This window comes from Phlebotomus papatasi, chromosome 1 (assembly GCF_024763615.1).
Source record: "Phlebotomus papatasi isolate M1 chromosome 1, Ppap_2.1, whole genome shotgun sequence".
Lineage (NCBI taxonomy): Eukaryota > Metazoa > Arthropoda > Insecta > Diptera > Psychodidae > Phlebotomus > Phlebotomus papatasi.
Genome location: NC_077222.1, coordinates 32,672,982 through 32,692,867, shown reverse-complemented (window position 1 = coordinate 32,692,867; position 19,886 = coordinate 32,672,982). Strand labels below are relative to the sequence as shown.

Genomic DNA, 19,886 nt, shown 5'->3' with positions numbered 1-19,886 from the left:
TGGGTGAAATGCTAAAATGTCATGTCACACGTGGGCGCCTTCGAGAGTGAATATATGTTTTGGTGACCATTAAATTAAAATACTGTCTGACTAATTTGAATAATTCCCTGCTCCAGAGTGCCTCCACCGTTTCCGCGTGAAGACAATGTATGTGGCGGGAAGTGGAGGAAAAATTATTACCACAAACTTGACCTTCTTCTCTTGGACGCTTTTTCTTAAGTAACATGCACTTTGGACATTTCTATGCCTTTTTTTTACTTTGTGGATTCGAACTACACAAAAAGATTAAAGGTTAAACTGTTCTAGAGAGTGTATTTCCCAAGCGATTGGGACAAATTTGGATTTGTTTGAAAGGTCTTGGATTCCCGGACAATATCAAATTGATTTAATTTAAATCCAACCGATTATGAAGCATTATTGAACTGATAATGGATTTTTATCGGATTGATGGGTCCTACATTACACAATAAATTTTACACAGAAATTGTTTATAATTTTTATCGAGATCCTTAGAAAACTATTATTTTTTTTTATGTTTCTGTGGACAAAAGAAAGCTTTTGCATGAATTAAATTACCAAAAACATAAATTAAATAAATTTGACAGAAATTGTTTTAAAGGAGTTTGAGAGGCATAGGGGGAGGCTTTGATGTTTCGCACATACGCTACCATCGGACACTTCGAATTTCTCCGGTATTACTTTATAACTTTCACTGATGGCTATATATTTTAGTAGCTAGTCTTAAATCACACCTTTCCTGAAAAAATTGGGAGTCTAATCCTTTTCCCCTAGTTTTAGGAAACAAAAATTAAAAACAGGTCCAAAACTGTAATTTTGCTGTGCAATATTTCATACGATTGTGCACAATTAATATCACTTTTCTGAAAAACTACTATCACACAGGGTAGAAGGGTTATTAGGAATCAGATTTAAGTAAAAATCTTTTAGGCTGAACAGGCACTTTTTGTGGGTGGAACAAAATTCACAAACTTGACTCAGATTCATCGATCGCACATAGAAGACATGGCTTCTCTCACATTTTCCAAGAAACTTCATTTTAGATGCGATCCCTCATATTCACATCTATTGTAATCTACCGATTTGATCCACCACTAAAAAGGAAAACTTAAAAATCGTAAAGTTGATAAACAAGAAGTAATTTGACTCAAATAGGTTGCAGTTGAGTAATTATTAAGCAATTTTGCATTTCTTTGATATAAAAATATTTTTCAAGCTTGCACAAACTGAATGTGCAATGAAAGAATCACATCTACAATAAGCTCACACAGTTTACAACTGGTTTTTGACAATCTTTGACATAACCTCACTATTGTGTTGTTTTTCATGTCAAAGAAAAGAAATTGTCCGTAAGAAGATGTTTTGTGAAAATTTTAGCTTGTTCACCTGCTGAAGCTCAATATCTGTGCTAAATCCCGATTCCTGCAGCTGCAGGAACAGGGAAATCTTCAATGATGCGCATTCAAAGGTTTTTGTGCATATCCGGCTCCGTGGAGGAATGGTGGAATCTTGTGTGGTCTTCTCGCTTGCAAAGTTTTAGTCAATTTTTAGCTTTAAAAACTTATTGATTCGTGTAAATTTGGTGATATTTGGACTTTTCAAGAAAGTATTCATCAGATTTAACCGTTTCCGGAGTGAAATTCTCGTAGAATCAAGCAAAAAAATGGTTTTTAATGTCAATAAAACATCTCTCATAAAAGTTCCAAAAAAGTGATATTAAAATGTTTTATTCCTTATAAAAATGGTTTAATCAAGTAGATTAGAGTTCCCTTTAAACAATGATGTGCAACTTTTAGTGTCCGGTGCAAAATTTACGGTGAAAATGGGGTGTTCAATGATGGCGTGAATCGTGTGCGATAATAGAAACTTGATTCATCTATCGGACAAATCGCCATTCAATTTTCATTTTCCTCTGGAGGAAAATCTAAGGATTTCCTGGGATTTTGTTTGGTGGGATTATGAACCTTATAAGTAAGACATTTTTTTGGCATAGTTGGAGAATCCATACGGTTTGCATGGTAGTCAGAAAAAATCACTGAACTTGAACATCATTTTTGTGTGCGAAAGTTCAAAGCCTCCCCCTATAGTAAGTATATTTATAAATTTAATGCACGGTGCTATTCCAATGGAAATCTATAGTTCGTTTTTTAGTACTTTGCTGTTCTCAAGTGCTACTGCATTATCGACTTTCTCTTGTGTTGGTTGCTGTCTCGACTGTTTGTTGGTTTTTGAAGACGACGATGACTAGGAAAAACAATAGAGACAAGAACCAACCCAAGAAAAAGTCAATAATGCATATGCATTTGAGAACAGTGAAGCGCCAAGAAAAAGTTCTAGAGAAAAATGTCTCCTATTAATTTCTCATTGATATTGCACCACTATGGTACTATTCCAATGAAAAATGAGCATATTGTTTTGGCATTGTGTAAATGATCAGTAAAAAGGTGAAATTGAGCAGTAACAAATAAATTTGAAACAGTGATTATTATCGTCTAAATTTTGGCAAAGGGAAAATAAAGGGCTTTTCATTCTATCTGCAACCATTTTAGATGCTAATGGCACTGGCACACCTTTTCAATTTAGTGAAATTCAATCGATTGAAATTTTACCTCTTGCTCTTTCAAAGCGAAATAAGATATGTTTGTCTTTTTCTGTCAAATGAAAATTGAAATTTCAATTTCATTTTCAATTTCAATTTGAAATTTCATTTGACAGAAAGAGACATCTGTATCTGATTTCAGTTTGAAAGAGTAAGAGGTAAAATTTCAATCGATTGAATTTTACTCAATTGAAAAGGTGTGCCAGCGCAATAAATATATAAATTAGATCCATTCTTGTAAAGATTTTGGTTTTTTTACTGACCATAATTAGATATTGTACTGCTCATTTTTAATTTTTTACTGCTCATTTTGAATTGTTTACTGCTCGTTTGTTTTTTTGCCGTTTTTTTTTTAGCACTTTGCTGTTCTCAAGTGCTGCTGCATTATCGACTTTTCTTTCTGTTGGTTTCTGTCTCGACTGTTTGGTGGTTTTATAATACGATGAGAACCAGGGAAAACAGTTGAGACAGGAACCAACGTAAGGAAAAGCCGGTAATGAAGGTGCAGTTGAGAACAGAAAAGTGCTAAAAAAAATCTGCAAGAGGCGAATTTCTCTTTTTTCAATTTTCGTCGAAATAGCACTATACGACCGTCAAAAATGTTTCAGAATTTTTCTACGTGAAACCTTGTAGACCTCAGGAAAAATTTCCGACTAAAAGAAGTATAATTTCCCATAAAAATTGAAATACTGAATTATTTCTTGCAGTTCCTGAAGTAGGTATTTCCTTCAATTTCTTCAAGCTTTTCGCACAAAAAAATGTAATTTGGTAACAGAATATTTTCTTGTTTATTTTTAAGATTGTTTGAGTCATAAAATTTGTATTGAGAAACCTCTTAGATTGTTGGACAAAAAAGGCGGGGAAAGTCATTCTACATAACCTCAAAATTCTTTAAAAATACTCCAAATACAGGACAAAAGCTACAGAAAATAGGTAAAAGACTTACCAAATCAGCTTGAAAAGTACTGAAAATGGTCTTTAGTAGCTCCTTCATATTTTGGAGCTGGCGCTTTCATTACTGGATCATTTTCTTTTCTGAAAGACGAATAAAAGTTTGAGATAAATTCAAAATTTTGCCAGCAAAAAAATCAAGAATGGGACATAAATTTTAGAAAGTTGTCATTAGACTGACCAGCTTGTCCAGAGATATCCTACACATGACTCCTACTAGCTCCCGGACGCAATGAAGGTGTTTCTTGTATTCGCTAGGGAGCTTTCTCTTCCGGAAGGAACACCAAGTCAAAATATACTTTCCTTTTGCACCATTCCTTCTTCTTAAGCATTACTTTTTGTACACTAAAAGTACACTATGTGGGGCAAGAGAAGCCAATTCAGCCACGATTCATTCCAGAAGCCCTGGAAAATAGATTCCCGGAAGCACTTTTCATTTTGTTTACATTTTTCCACTATGGTTACTATTTTTCACTCTTTTTATCTGATTAACACATTTCAAACTTAAATTTGTTTGCAAAGGATCTTGAAAGGGTCTTGGCTTGTGATTTCACTGGTAAACTTTGTGAAAATCTAGTGAAAATTCTGGAAAAATACCCAAAGTCAAGCCAAGGGCAAAAAAGGCGCGAAGCTACCCAGCTGATGGTGAAAAATGCTGTGGATGCTGTGGGTTAAGTTGCTCTTCTATACCGACACCGAATTTCGAATTTCACAACCAGTGGAAAAATGATGCAAAATTGAATTTTCCTTGCAGGAAAAATAATAATTTTGCTTGATATTTCCCCTTATGTACCGCCACGTAGAAATAAATCAATTTTTCTAAAGATTTACTATTATGCAGAATTCTATTAAACAAACCGCGGTTTGATTTCTCGAATTTGCCGCATGAAGTTTGGTGAGATTCGCAAAGAGACTCACTGCGCACTGACAGCATTTACAGTTTTTCTTTGTCGCTGAGTTGAGTGCGCTTCTTTTATGCTCTTGGTTACTTTTCCTCAGTTTTCACGATTTTTCCCGCAAACTTTTATTGAAAATCGCGGGGTGGTACCACCGGGAGTCACAGTGTAGTGAAAAATGATCGTGAAGTGCGTGGGAAGAGGTGAAAAATAAAGGAGAATGGGCTCAATGGAAAATGTATAAACTCAGTATGCCTCAGAGAAAAAAAAGGTGCAAAGTGAAAATTTTTTCTGGGGGCTCAGTTCCTGTTCTCCGCTGAATGATACGGGGTTAATAGGGCTGCAGTGGCCTGAAATAATGTGTTTCAAGTGAGAAAAGTGGTGGGGAAATGGGGAAAGTAGTGAAAATATGAAGAATCGGTGCTTCTTTTCCGGAAAAGGAAGTGCCCTAGTGATAGAAGGGGCTGCTGGAGGTCGTCCGGGAGCTGCTTTACGGTAGCCCCGGAGACCTTAAAGGTGGCTTGGTAAGCCTGATGACTACTTTCTATAAATTTGAAGCAATTTTATGCAATTCTTATTAACATTTTGGGGTTACGTAACAATTTCCCGGTTTTTTTTCCATCCGGTGATCTTTGAAAGGAATCTGAAAAGCTGAGAAAATTATATGGGGCTTTAAAGTAGGAAAAACTAAAAAGAAATTAATTAGAATGGCTCGATATAGAGAAATTTCGGTAGAAAATGGAATGATTTTTTTTTAAAAATAAGATTTGATTAAATAAATTACCATTTAATATTTCTTAAATTCTTGAAGATATTTGTAAATGTTCCGGCCCAGTTTAGAAAGAAAAATATTTTGGCCAGAAATGTTTAGAAGGTTTCTAAAAAGAGAATCAGAAGCATCAGAAGCAATAAAGGGGTTGTATTTAACAAAAATTTTTCTATAACAATTTTATAACAATGACAAATTGGGAGAAAAATTTATAAAAAGCCCATTTATTTGTTAATTTGAGCTTAATAACAAATTTTCCAATAGAGGAAAGCTTTCAGGCTTCGCACAGACTCTAACTTCGAAAACTTCATATTTTTCAAATTTGCTTTAGTGAATTTTTCCTATTTTTTTTCAGAAGATGTGTTCTTAAGACAGGCTCTTAAAGTAAATTAATAATTATTATGAACGTTAGGAAAAAATACAATTTGGAAATGTTTTTCGAGGAAATTTTGTTTTTACTGCACCGATTCTAACGATTTTGGTTTTGACGGATTTAGGCAAGGAAATATAAATTATGATCGCATGGATCTGAGAGAAAATTTTTATTAAAAGAAATTTTATTTTGAGCTCAAGAATAATGTTCCAAAAAATGTTCTAAATCCGAAAAGGCTTTTAGATTCTACTAAAAGCTCTGGCAATACTGTATAAGCAGCTTTCTTTGAGAAAATTTAATCAAAAGTTTCCCTAAAGTTTTTTCAAAAAACGTATTTAAAATTTTTTTAAATTAGATTTTAAGCAATGTTTATAAATAAAATATAGCTGTCTCTTTCTGTCAAATGAAAATTGAAATTTCAATTTCATTTTCAATTTTAATTTTAAATTTCATTTGACAGAAAAGAGACAGATTTATCTGATTTCAATTTGAAAGAGTAAGAGGTAAAATTTCAATCGACTGAATTTCTCTCAATTGAAAAGGTGTGCCAGCGCCATAAGATTTAACAAAAAAAAGAAAAACATTTCAAGACCTTAAATCAAAAAAAGACCTTAAATCTTAAAAGCGCCTTAAATCAAAATGTTTTTAATGTGAGCTAAATCTCAATAATTTTTGAATTAGGTTTGGTTTTAACTTTTTTTTTGAATATCGTGTAGGCGGGGTAACTTTATAACGTCCAGTAACAAGAATTATCGGATGAAAATAATAAATATCTAGGAATAACTTGTTATATTGTTATAAAAATTATCAAAAGAAGTATTTATTAAGGTCTTTCAACTCTCAATACTCTTAAATTAAGTTACTAATCAAAATTCTTAACAAATATTCTCTAATTCTAATTCTGATAATTCATTATCTTAAGGTTAGTTTAAAATATAACTGAAAGTTTTTTCAGAGTTCCTATGTAAGGAAAAGAAATAAACGAGCAATAAAAAAATAAATTTAAGTCAATATTGCTACACACCCTTTAAATCAGAAAAATTTCATGAAATCAAAATTTCCATCTTTTTTCTTTCTGAAACGTAATGCATAATGTCTATCACACTCTTTCGCACTCAAATCCAAATTAAATTTCATATGACGCTTAAAAGAATAAGAAGAGTGCGATTGAATTGGTTTTATAGGCACGCGCAATTCTATTTTGAAAAAGTAAAAGATAGAAAGTCGTTTGATTTCATAAAATATTTCTGATATAAAATGTATACTAAGCCATTAAAAAATGATCTTTTTTTTTTAAGTAAAATATTACATTTTGGTCAATAAAATCTAAACCTTCAGAAAATTGTGTTTTTAAATGTGGGTTTTGAAATACGATTTGGATCTATAAAATGAAAACCTCTTTATTTGGTGTTTTAAAAGTTCTAAGATAGTAGTTAGGTATATACGGATCAAATTTGATTTTTTGTTGACCTAATTTAATTTTTTTGGTGCACTTTATTGTGTTCTTTATAGTTTTCGATTTAAGTAAAAAACAAATTTATTGACAAAACACAAAAACTTGAAAAAAAACACTTGTTAAATACCTACATTTTTTAAATTTCTACAATTCCTATTACTAATTAATTTTGATATATTTTTTTTAGAATTTCAATTTTTATTTCACAGAGATAATTTCAGTTCGAAAGGGCAAGACTACACCGAGAAAAATGTGGATGGTAAAATTTACCATCCTCCATACAAAATTCTAATGGCCGGATAGTAAAAAAGTCACCCAGCAAACGCGATATTAAATTGGACTGTCAAAAATTGTAGAATCTATTGCATGGATAGTAAATTCTAATAGCCGGATGGTAAATTCTAATATCCTGGATATTAGATTTTACTAGCCGGATCGTAAATTTCACTGGCAGGATAGTAAATTTTACTAGCCGGATATTAGAATGAAAAATGTCGGAAAAATTTGTTTTTCCTTATTTTCATTGATTTTTGGCCATTGTTTGAGGGCTTGGGGCCCTTCTTGGATGACATTCTCTGTATTTCAAGCCATTTTGGTGCGTGAAAATCTTTTTCCAACATTGACGACTGAGCCGAGATTTGAACACGCGACCTTTGTGATGACAGTCCAGTATCTTCCAGCTGCGCCACGAATTACTATAATGTATTCAAGGCATATCGGGAACCGTTGCATCGGCATCCACGATATTCCAAAATGACATTCTAACAGCAGGATGGCAAATTTTACTGGCTTGGATAGTAATTTCAATTCAAATTACTATCCTCCGTTAAAATTTACTGTCTTCCAGTTAAATTTTAACATCTAATATGGGGCCAGTAAATTTTACTTCCCGGATATTAGAATCTAAGAGAGGTCAAGGTAAAATCTAAATGAGGATAGTAGATTTTACCATCCGGCTGTTAGAATTTACTATCCATAGGATAGTAAATTTTAAAATGTCAAGATGGTAGATTCTAAAGGAAAGTTTCTATGGAGGATAGTATTTTCTACTATCTTTTGAGGCAGTAGAATTTAAAGACACGATTTGTAGAAAATACCATCCAAATTTTTCTCGGTGTAGAAACTAAAAGATAAGACTACATTTTAAAGCTGTGCCAGCGCCATTTAAAAACAAAAATATTTTACCATATACTCAAAATTAATTTTAAATTATTTGCTATACATTGGGCAAGTGTGTTTAAAGAAAAATATATATAACCAAATTGAAAAATAAATTGAAATTATGTTTCTAAACGAATTCACAAGAAAGAATATATTTTCGTATTTATGAAAGTTAGGATTTGTTAGGTTTTTTTTAAGTTTGTTCAATAGCATTTTTTTTAGAAAGCTTTAAGAATAAAATTTTATCAATCAAGAACTAAATTTGGGCAGAAAAATATCCAATTGGGGCAGTAAATTATTCAATTTTGTTTGTAGGAAAAATTAAAAAAAAAATTCTTTTATTAAAGCTTAAGCGATCTTAACTAGAGGTTTAATTCAGTCTCCGATAGTCTGAAATTTCTAAAAAAAATAGGAATTGTAATAGTAATTTTTCAAAGTCTATTATGTCAATTATTTTTAATATAAATTCCTATATTGGAGTTTTCTTTAAAATCATTTTTATTAAGTTTATTAGAAAATATATTCAAACGTTTTTAGACAATAAAGAATTCTTTAAAAAGTAATAGAACTATACTATAAATTACATCAAAATACTAAAATAAATCACAACTTCATCATTTTTCCTTTCTTTGGCAATATTGTTTTACTATTTAAGAAAAAATATAATAAATTATTATATTAAAGTACTGCCAAATTTTAAGGTTACTGCTAAACGTAAAGTTCTTTCTTCTGAAAAATTGGAAAAAGCGTAAGATATCGACATTCAGATTATCGACTTCTCAAGAAATAATGCTTTAAAGTTTTTCCCAAGAATATAAACAATGACAGTGCTAAAACTTTATTTTGTATATCAGAGATTGTGTCTATACAAAAACAAGACTGAATTTTTCCTAAGTGATACTCTAAATTGAAAAGTTTACAATTCGTTTCAAAAAGACTATCACTATTTTCTAAACCCTTTCTAATTTTTAACATTTAGTTTCCCATCTCAATCTCAATAGCTGTAAAAGTTTTGCGTGAAGTGTCCGAATAAGGGAAAAATAAAGGAGCCTGAATGGAAAAATTATCCAAAAAGTTTATAAGAAATGGGGGGGGGGAATGTGACAGAAATAAATTTGTTATGCAAAGAAACGGGAAAGAAGGCAATACATGCGGCTTCTAAGAAAATGCGGAAGAACACACAAATGACGTCCATTCATTTTTCACCCGCAATTATGTGCATGTCCCATAGATTTTCCTTCCCTTGAGAATGCCTTTTGAGAAATTTTTTTTCTCTCCCTCAATTTCTTTTCCATTTTTTTTTGTTATTGTTCTTGGTAGATGCCCCCTTCTTAAATGGTTCCCACACCAAATTTCTCATTAACTAATAACGGCACAAGGAACGAGAATGTCCCGATGGTGAACAGGAAAAATGCGCGGAGCTTCAGAGCTTTTCCTAGCATGCCGTGAAGGGAGGGAAGGAACAAGAGAAAAAAAAGCTCCGCGCCGCAGAAAATTGATGGCAGAGGGTGGATTCGACGCCCAGTCACATGCATAAATAAAGGGTCTTAAGCGCACGCGGGGCACTTAATTAATTTATGGCAACTTACAATACTTCACTCCTTGTGCCTCCTTACTGGCTACGAACCCACCCTGCCTCGTCCCAGCCCCATCGAAAATAAGACGAACACCCCCTCTGATGCTTAAGAACTATTGGGGTAATCTAAGAATATTAAAAGTTTGTTCGTTCCCTTTGTCACTTTTCTCATTGACAGCTTTGTCAATTTAAATACTTAATTGTTCACCGAAAAAAGGGGGACAGTTTAATGCAACAGAGAAAATGGGGGAGTTAATTTAAAGTATAGCAAAAGTTTGATTATTGCATATTTTAATAAAGACCACATTGTGATATTAGCGTCATGCTGATGGAAATTTAATTAAGTGGAGCAGAAAGAACTGTAGAAAATTATGCTTGTTCTCAATTAATTAATTATATATTAATCAAATAGTCTACGGAAGTTTTTTCTTAAATACCTTTCATGGGATTTTAGAAGCGGGACATGTTAATTAATTTATTGGATGGATTTAGGGAACCTGTAATGGTATCTACACACTAGAGAAATTTATGTCCATTCATTCATTCATTTTCAACCGCTTATTCCTATTTGGGTCGCGGGCCAATGACACCCAAATTAGCAGCCCACGCTTGTCGATCCTCCGCCACTTCAGGAAGATGATCGGGTTCGATCCCAAGGCGTTCCAAGGCAAGATTCTGAATTTGATTCAGCCACCTTGTCCTAGGTCTGCCTCGAGGTCGACGCCTTCTCACAATGGCTTTCATAGCTTTTATTCCATGTAGCCATTCTGAAATGCCGTTGTCGTCGTGGTAGGCTTGTCAAATCTGATGTCACTCCAGAGCCTCTTCCGTTACTCTGGTGCCCTCCGACCCCGGGACCAGCGGTTGAAGAAACAGGTTGTCCATTGTGTCGCTTAGGTCGTTTCCGGTGCAATCCATCCGTCATGCGAGGCTCTTTGTTGTGTTCTTTGCTGACAGGTTACTGTTACAACAGGGTGCAAACCTGATGCACAGGCCTCCTTACCCAGGAGACACGGGTTTTGGGGTAGTCCGAGGTTTAGTGTTCACTAAGGACTTCTCGTAGACGCAAAGATGCCGATACGTGCCTGTAGCTATTTCCAAACAAACTATAGATAGTTCTAAAACCAACTACAGTCATTTCCTATCCGCCACCTGGGACGCGCCCGATGGGTCCCCCAACCACACGGGAATATTATGTCCATATTGAAGCAAATTGCTTACCCTTGTGTAAGAAAAATTAACAAATATCAAAGCTAAAAATAATAATAATAATAATAATATTTATTTCTTTCATAATGATCAGAGCACAATAACTTTTGTTTGTAAACATGTTTTCAAAATTTCCCATGAGAATGAGTGAGATGACTAGATCTAGATCTCACTCACTCTCATTGAAATGTCAAAAACATGTTTACTAAATAAAAGTTATTGTGCGTTGGGCATAATGCCCAGCACACAACAACTTTTGTTTGTAAACATGTTTTTAAAATTTTCTATGAGAATGAGAGAGATGACTAGATTTAGATCTCACTCACTCTCATTGAAATGTCAAAAACATGCTTACAAAATAAAAGTTATTGTGCGTTGGGCATAATGCTCAGCGCACAATAACTTTTGTTTGTAAACATGTTTTCAAAATTTCGCATGAGAATGAGCGAGATGACTAGATCTAGATCGCACTCACTCTCATTGAAATGTCAAAAACATGTTTACCAAACAAAAGTTATTGTGCGTTGGGCATAAATCTCAAAAATGCGGCTGTCGACCCCTGTAAAAGTACTGAGAAAAAGCGCTATTAATCGATTCCACACGAACTGACGCAAAAGAACGTTTTAGACCGATTTTATGCTTGTGAGCATCTGCTGAAACGCAACAAAACCAGCTTATTTTTGAGACAAAAATGGTGACAAAGAATAAAACCACCTCGGACCACAAATGGGTCGCATAAGAATCGTAGTCGAAAAATATCGTGGATTAATTTATAAGGGCTGATCCAAACGATCACCTAGGGTGGCTGCATTACTTGTGGCCTATGTCTTTATTTATGGCCTCCTCGTAAAAAACTTTACAATGTCACAACATGATTTCGAAAATCCTCAAAATTAAAAATATTTAATGTGTTTTAATTGCACATCACTTTTTTTGGTTTACTTACGGAAACATTTTCTGGCAAAAATTGCGACTGGGCCATAAGTCAAGACAGCCAAGACAGTAGTAATGCCGCCACCCTAATCGGAATTAATAACCATTGCGTTCTTGCTTTGTGTTCAATCTTGGTGGGATTGAAAAGAAATGATCTTTTAACAACGTAACATCACTAGAGACTATAGGTTAGAAATAGAGACTTGGAACTATATAAGTGCATATACGAAAATATCATTGAATCTTTTCTAATAACGGTTTTTCATAGTCAAAGATTTAAAAGGCTCTAGAGAGCATATTGTTCAACTGAATGGCTTCATGTTTGGGGTCGGAAAGGTCTTGGAATTCCTGACAAAACTGAAGCGATTCCAGTCGATTCTGAACCGGTTATGAACAGATTCGTAACCGTTAAGTAATTTTTATCAGAAAATCAATTGTATAAGCTAAACTATTTTGGGCGATCTTTTGAGTGATTCAATCGCGTCAATAAATTGGTATAGTGAACTGGTACTTTTGAGGTATAGCGTTTAATGCCCAACGCACAATAACTTTTGTTTGTAAACATGCTTTTAAAATTTCCTGTGAGAGTGAGTGAGATGACTAGATCTAGATCTCACTCACTCTCATTGAAGTGTCAAAAACATTATTACAATACAAAACTTATTGTACGCTGGGTATAATGCTCAACGTACAATAACTTTTATTTTGTATACATGTTTTCAAAATTTCAATGAGAGTCAGTGAGGCCTAGATCTAGTCATCTCGCTCACGCTCATACATTCGTAACAAACAGATCAAATCCTTCAGTGTCAGAAGTGGGATTGATGTAAATTTGCATAAACAGCACTCACTCCATAGAGGGCACTCTGTAGCTTTCCCAAAGCGAAATATTCTTAAAAGCGAGTCCACAACAAATATTTTACAAAAACATTTTTATTTTGAGTTAGTAGAATTAATTGATCCAGATTTCATTTTCACTTTTCTCAAATGTCAAATGTCAAGACCTAAAAAATTAAAATAATTTCTACTCGTAAGATAAACTATCTTCAAGTCAATTTAGCAATTTTTCTCAGTTTGAAAATTCTATACTGGAAAAATAGCAATATCTGCGTTGTTATTGCATTTGTATTTTAGATATTGAATTCACTTTTGCAGCTATATCGTCATTTCCAAAGTTTTGACTCAATTAATTTGATACTCAAGAGGCAGACAGTATCGTTTTCTATGAATTTTATTGCAAAATTTTAGGATCTGTATGAATTGTAGAACAAATATTGAATTCTGAAGCTTCAATATAGAGCCTTTTTCAATTTTCATCTCAAAAATATATTTGCAATATTTTTTGGGCTTTTCCACTTATCACTTTTCCAGGTTTATTTAATTAAATATCTTTTGGATCTTTGATTTAAAAAAAAGTAATTGGCTTTTTCGTATACAAAGAGAAAGAATTCACAACAGTGACATTCTAAATTGAGTACCTATTCAAATGAAAATATTTTATGAAAAGTTTTGTCAGACATTTTCAATATAAATGCGTCATTTTACTGCTGGTTTTGTTTTATATTATATATGTGATTTAAATTATTTTTAGTCGGTTGCCACACACACACATATTATGTGTATGAAAATTTATTTTCTGCGGGGTTAAAGTTCAGTGGGTGGTTTTTATATATATATTTGTGTTGCTAGTCTATGGGGAAATTTGCAGAAGGTTGGGCTGCAATATTGATTTATTTGTGGAGAAAAAGTTTTTAATTAAATGAAATCATTTTTAATTTTTGTCTACATTTTGTTCAATTTCACCATCATATGATATTCTATATGGATGTTGTTATAGAGTGAAATGTATGAAAATCAACTCGATATCCTTTTCCCCATATCAGTGGATTGATTGATGAATGCACTGAGTGAGTGCAAGTTGTGCTGATTTTATAATTCTATTTCAACTCTTGTGTCTCTCTTAATAACATTAAAAGCTCTAGGTGGGCGCATATGTAGAATGTTGGGGGTGGTGATTGTAGTTGGAGTTTGAGAGTGGTGAGTGAATAGAATCCTAGCATTTACAAAGTATCCAATTAAAACAGATCAAAACTTAAGTCGTAACTGGGAATATAAAGTGTTTAGAATGGGTGGAAGAGGTGGAGAAATTGTCGGGAATTCTGTGGGATTCATTCGTCCTTTTGTACGATTGTCGTCTCACCATTTGCTAGTTTCTAACACTGTACCAGACGACGACACTAATACCCAGGTATTACAAACACACAACTTTCTCTATAATCGCTCATTACAAATTGTATATGCATAGTGTCTCAAGTTGTGGAATTTTGTCAATCTCTTAGCCGTTAATTCGGCAATTACGGAAATTAAATTGGAAAAGATGGAATGGGTACATTCTGAAAATTTAGTGACAAAGAGAAATTTAATTTTAGAATATTCAATCTGATGGAGCTTTTCTATTGTTTTTTTTGCTCGAGATTGTCTACCAACATGATCAAACATCAGTCCTTACATTGGATTTGAACTTAAAAAATTTAAGGATGTAGTATATTTTTTAGTACATGAATGTACTAAAATGAAATCCTAATAGAAATTTCTAATCTTTTACTAAAAAAAGTGAAAAATATAAAGAAAATTAACAGAAACAAAAAAACAGATTAATAGAGAACAATAATATTATATTGTTCAAGAAGAGATGTACTAAATTTGTACTAAACCTCGGAAGAGCTTAGAAATTTATCGGTTAAGTGTTTGTTTATACATTATTATGGAACATTGGGGCACCACTGAACATTTGGTAGCACCGAACACTTGATTTTTATTTCTAAACTACTTGGACTATGACGATTATTTCTTCACTGGACAAGCATTCCTATACTGCTAAGAATTTATATAGGCCTTATCTTCTTGAAGTCTAATATCTAATTAAACACTTGCAGTCTTCCGTACTACTTCGTGTTCGACAGTGTCCAAATTTCCAATATTATATAAATCCAAACTGTCACGTTTTAATCCAAATTGTTCCACTGTAATTTTAAATTCAAAAAACTGCCATATTTTTAATTTTTTGTGCAATTATAAAAATATTAACAAAAAATTTCATTTTGAGTTTTATGAAAATTTATTGAAATTTACACACTTTCATTGTATGTAATTTTAAATTTGAAAAACAAATAAAAAGAAGTTTTAGAACATGCCTGAGATTTAGTACAGATGGTGGGGGGGACTGGGGCAAAAAGTCACAAAACCGATATTTTATTATTTTACAAACTACTCGAGCGCTTCAAAAATTTCTAGTTAGCGCAGTTTTATAGGAAATTTACTGCTCTACAACTTTGTGAAAGTGATTTTCCTATATTTTGTAAGAAAATACATTTATCGAGCCAATTTCTAAAAGGTAATTTTGTGACTATTCTCAAAAGTGCTGGGGCAAATAGTACCAGACATTTGGTATTATCATATTTTGATTCGCTTCATTACAGGCTTCCGTAAATTTGAAAAAACACCTAGATAATATATTTTCATAGAAAATTTATTCATTTACACCTTTGTAAAATACCGTTTTCTCTGCAAGAAAAGTGAGAAAACGAGAAAAGCGCTTTTCAAGCTATTTTAGAAAAAAAAACACAAAAGACTGCAAATCGTTTGACCAATGCAAACAACAAGCGGCGAGACATGATAATGACGTTTCTTTTCGCATTGAGACATCAGAAATTGCTTCGCATTTTTGTTACTTTTTGCTCTATACCTTTTGTTATATTTTACCCCAAGTGGCCATTTTTAATAAAAGGATTTTTGGAGAAAAGAACCTTTGTGAAATTCTAAAATAGATAGCGGATTCGTATTTAAAGAATCCAAATTATTTAGAAAAAAATATTCACCAGTGCATAAATTTTGGAAAATAAGTAGGTAATAATTGTTATCTTCTGCAAGGAAAATATTTCAAAAATAGGGCTAAAAATTTCGATATTTTTTTATTTTCTAAATTCCTTGTTCGAATTCTAAGAAACTTACGAAATTGAAGAAGGTCTACGGAGGCTATCTATAGAAAAAAATTTGAGCCGCTATTTTTTTACCTTGGAAGATATTGAATTTGAAATTTTTCGATTTGTGACTTTTTGCCCCAGTCTCCCCCACAGATAGTAGAACAAGGTCCTGTTATCAAGCGAGGCTTAAAAATCAAAGGGGATATCTTGACGATATTTAGTGAGCAAAGTTTTTGGGTTGTGAAATCTAATGCCCAACGCACAATAACTTTTGTTTGTAAATATGTTTTCAAAATTCCCTATGAGAGTGAACGAGATGACTAGATCTGGGTTTCATTTATGCCCAGCGCACAATAACTTTTGTTTTGTAAACATGTTTTCAAAATTTCCCATGAGAATGAGCGAGATGACTAATCTAGATCTCACTCACTCTCATTGAAATGTCAAGAACATGTTTACTAAACAAAAGTTATTGTGCGTTGGTCATTACTCTCATTGAAATGTCAAAAACATGTTTACAAAACAGAAATTATTGTGCGCTGAGCATAAAACTAATTTATAACTTTTATTTTGTAAACATGCTTTCGAATATCGCTATGAGAGTGAGCGTGATAACTTTGTCTAAGTTTCATTAAATCTCACTGAATTGTTTAGAAAAATATATTTTCAAAGTAAAAGTTATTGTGCGTTGGAATTAAAGGGCTGTATTGTATTTCCTCCATTTTTTGTATTTTTATTACCTTGCAATTTTAAATTAGTACAATTACAATAATTCACCATTTTATTTTAGCTCCTGTAATATGGATTTGATTACAAGTTGCACATTTAAACTATTTTCAAAATTGAGGAATAATAAATTGAGTTTTATGAACAAGTTTGAGGTTTAGTACAGATTTTAGTACAGGTCTTGGTGAAATTAAAACACCAGCAACGTACAATTTAGTGAACGTATAAATTGTTATTTAGTGTATTAAACAAAATTTCATATTTTCATTTATAATACAGAAAATTTAGTACATGCCTGTACTAATGTAGGTGTTGCTAAATACTAAAACTTCAAAAGTAACTTTAGTATTATTTCGTTTTCTCTGCAAACAGTAAGAGTCTGCAATAAGTAAAATTTGGTGAAATACTGAGCAAGGGATTCGATTATAAAAATAGACAAGGAAAATTTTTGTCATTGTGCCCAGTCACAATGAGTTTGAGTTTTAAGAAGATTGTACAACACTTGACAATCATTCACACACTCAAGAAGATTGAGCTTTTTTTTTGCCTTCACTTTTAGAGTAACAACCACCAAAGGGAAACTTTTGGGTTTTTCATTTATTGCATTTTTATTACATCGTTTTTTCTTCAAACATTTTGGAGAAAGGGTACCAAGTAAAGGGAATACTCTCTCCAAGGAGTAGGACTTCATACAGCGTTTGTGTATTTTTTAGAGTGGAACACATAAAGTAAAATAAAATGGAATGAATAGGAATGATGGCAAAAAAATTCAAGTCCAACTTATATACACCACATGTCGCCTCTAATAATTCCACTCTGTACTCTTCTTCTGCCACATATTTCTCTATATCTCTGACGATTCCTTTTTTTCTGCCCTGACTGCCTCCTCTTTGTACAATGAAGATGGGAAAAAATTGGCAAATGGAATTCCTTTTCAAGCTCTCATTCCTCCAGGAAGAGATATATATGTAGTAAGAGCAAAAAAAGCTCAACAGAATACAGAGGCACGCGTAATATTGCAACAATATTCTGTTCTTCAGAATCGATATCAAGTGCCATCATTTCGATACAAGAGACTACCTATTCCCCATCCAATATTCGTTTTTCTATGCCTCTGGCGGCTCTGGGATCAAAAAGCCAATTTATTGGATTCACGTGGATCAAGAGTTGGCTTCGTGTCGTGGGCTGAAGTGGACATTCTTCTTTTCATTTTCCAGAATATACTTTGTGGGGGTGTTTTATTAATTTTCAATTGATAGAACTTTCCATTGAATCAGTGCAGTGGAAAGTAGTTCCTGGGGGCCACATGATTTACAGTTAAAGTTTTCTTGCGCTGCGATAATGTTCTCCCAAACTAACTTTGAATTTTAAATTAAATCGAATATGCTCAGATAACTTATACATATTGAAGAGATTGTTGGAACGGGAAATAGTCGATATTTCCTGGTTATATATAGGATGGAGGATCCCTTTAAATTATCTTCATATGGAAAATCTAAGGAATTTGTAAAAGATTAATGAAGAATAATTAAGGATAAATACCATTCCTTAGATATGCTTTTTAACAAATTGTAACGATGACTTTGCGTTTGGGTTCTTGTGCTATTTTTTTTATTGGTTTGATACAATGATTTTCATTTTCATTTCAATTTGTTTTTGCGCCAGTATTCTAGGCAAAAATATTTGGGCATTTACGTGACTATAGCTCAGAAACTACCAAAGCGATTTAATTCTTCATAAGGGAAAATTTAAAGGTTTTTAAATGGTGGACAATTTTCTAGAACTGTTAAAGTTCGTTAAACCAACAACAGAGGCGCTGTATTGTGAAATGCGTTATACGGGCTTCAGACCTAAGGCTTATATCCTTGACACACTCAAGATTTAAATCGATAGAATATACATGATAGAAATATGGTTTAACCATTATTTCGAATACAATTACTCTAAGCCGTCTCTCGGCTAATCCACAGGTCTGTCAAGGCCCTTAACCATGTAGTTTAACACGTTTAACATCTCTAATTTCTTATCAAGTGAAATTTGTAGAAAAAATTTGACTTAGGATTGGATTTTTTAGAGCATGTATAGATTTAAAAAAGCTATTTAAATTAGTTACTGATTATAGAATTTTGACATCTGTAGGGAATGGGCTAAACCTCTAGTCTAAAGATCGCTTTAGAAAATGGAAAAATCGTATTTTTTTTTAAGTTTAAAAGAAGATATCTTGAAAACCAAAACAGTGTTTCTCATACATTATACCTTTGATAAAGAATTTGACAAGCAAATTCGTTTTGTATTTAGGTTCAAACAAAAGTCGAGCACTTAGCCCTATAGAATCTTCACTATAAAGAGTTTAATACCAAAACGACTAAAACGATACGATATGACTAAAATACGGGTGGGTGGGTACTTTCACCTATGAATTTTAAAATGGATTTTATGTCTTCGGCACACATTTTAAATCAGGAAAATTTCATGAAGTCGAAATTTGAATTCCTTTCTTTCTTACACGTTTTTCGTAATTCTCATTCTTTCGCTCTCTAAATTCGATTGAGCTAAATTGAATTTGGTGTGATGTTCAAAAGAAGTTGAAGAGTGCGAAAGAAGGAGATAGTCATGTGCAAAACGTGTGAGAAAGAAAGTGAGTCGAATTTCGACTTCATGAAATTTTCCTGACCTAAAAGGTGTGCCGGAGCCATTAGGATCGTTTAAAATGTCGATTTTTCGAATTTAGATATCGTATTTTCAAAAATCAAAGTTAAACCAGTTTGAGGGGCCTTTTCCTCAACCGATCTTTCTTAATTAGGATTTTTTTTTATAAGCCTTGAAATTTTAAACCCGGCAACGTTGATTTCAACCGCCAATGAATCGCTAATGAAGTGTTCGAAACCAGAGTATGTGCGAAGTTTGACAGACTTTTCCCAAATTATTTCGGTTAGGGTAAGTACTTCGATAAATTTATTGAAATAACTCAGAAATTGGTTAAAATAAACCATTCTATCATTTGCAGAACTCAAACTAGAATTGTTACGAAATCAATGATTTTTGTGAAAATAGGTCCTAAGTACACTGAGAAAAAAAGAGGGTGCGATTAACTTTTTTTCCTCATAACTTTAACACTTTTTATGTGTAAAAATATATCAATATTTTTTTATGTTAATTTTACACCATTTTAAGGGTAAAATTAACATGAAAAAGGTTAACTTTAACCCCCAATATACCTAAAAAGGGTAATATTT

General features: G+C 32.8%; 2 protein-coding genes across 5 annotated transcripts in view; one reads left to right on the top strand and one right to left on the bottom strand.

Moving 5' to 3' along the window:
* LOC129798846 (elongation of very long chain fatty acids protein 7-like) overlaps positions 1–4,204 on the bottom strand; it is a 147,029-nt gene extending 142,825 nt beyond the window's left edge. The window contains exons 1-2 of the mRNA XM_055842250.1: positions 3,750–4,204; positions 3,564–3,652 (exon numbers count right to left, since the gene is read on the bottom strand). Of these exons, the coding sequence (XP_055698225.1) occupies positions 3,564–3,611 (48 nt within the window). The 5' untranslated portion in view covers positions 3,612–3,652; positions 3,750–4,204. The remainder of the gene's footprint in view (positions 1–3,563; positions 3,653–3,749) is intronic.
* The window catches only part of LOC129798843 (uncharacterized), a 527,934-nt gene that overhangs the window by 20,172 nt on the left and 487,876 nt on the right, over positions 1–19,886 (top strand). Inside the window, exon 1 of one of the 4 annotated variants that reach the window (XM_055842246.1) lies at positions 4,527–4,988. The exons of the other annotated variants lie outside the window; for them this stretch is intronic. The gene's annotated coding sequence lies outside the window, so the exon portion shown is untranslated. Of the gene's footprint in view, positions 1–4,526; positions 4,989–19,886 lie in introns of those variants that run through there. 4 annotated transcript variants of the gene reach the window in all.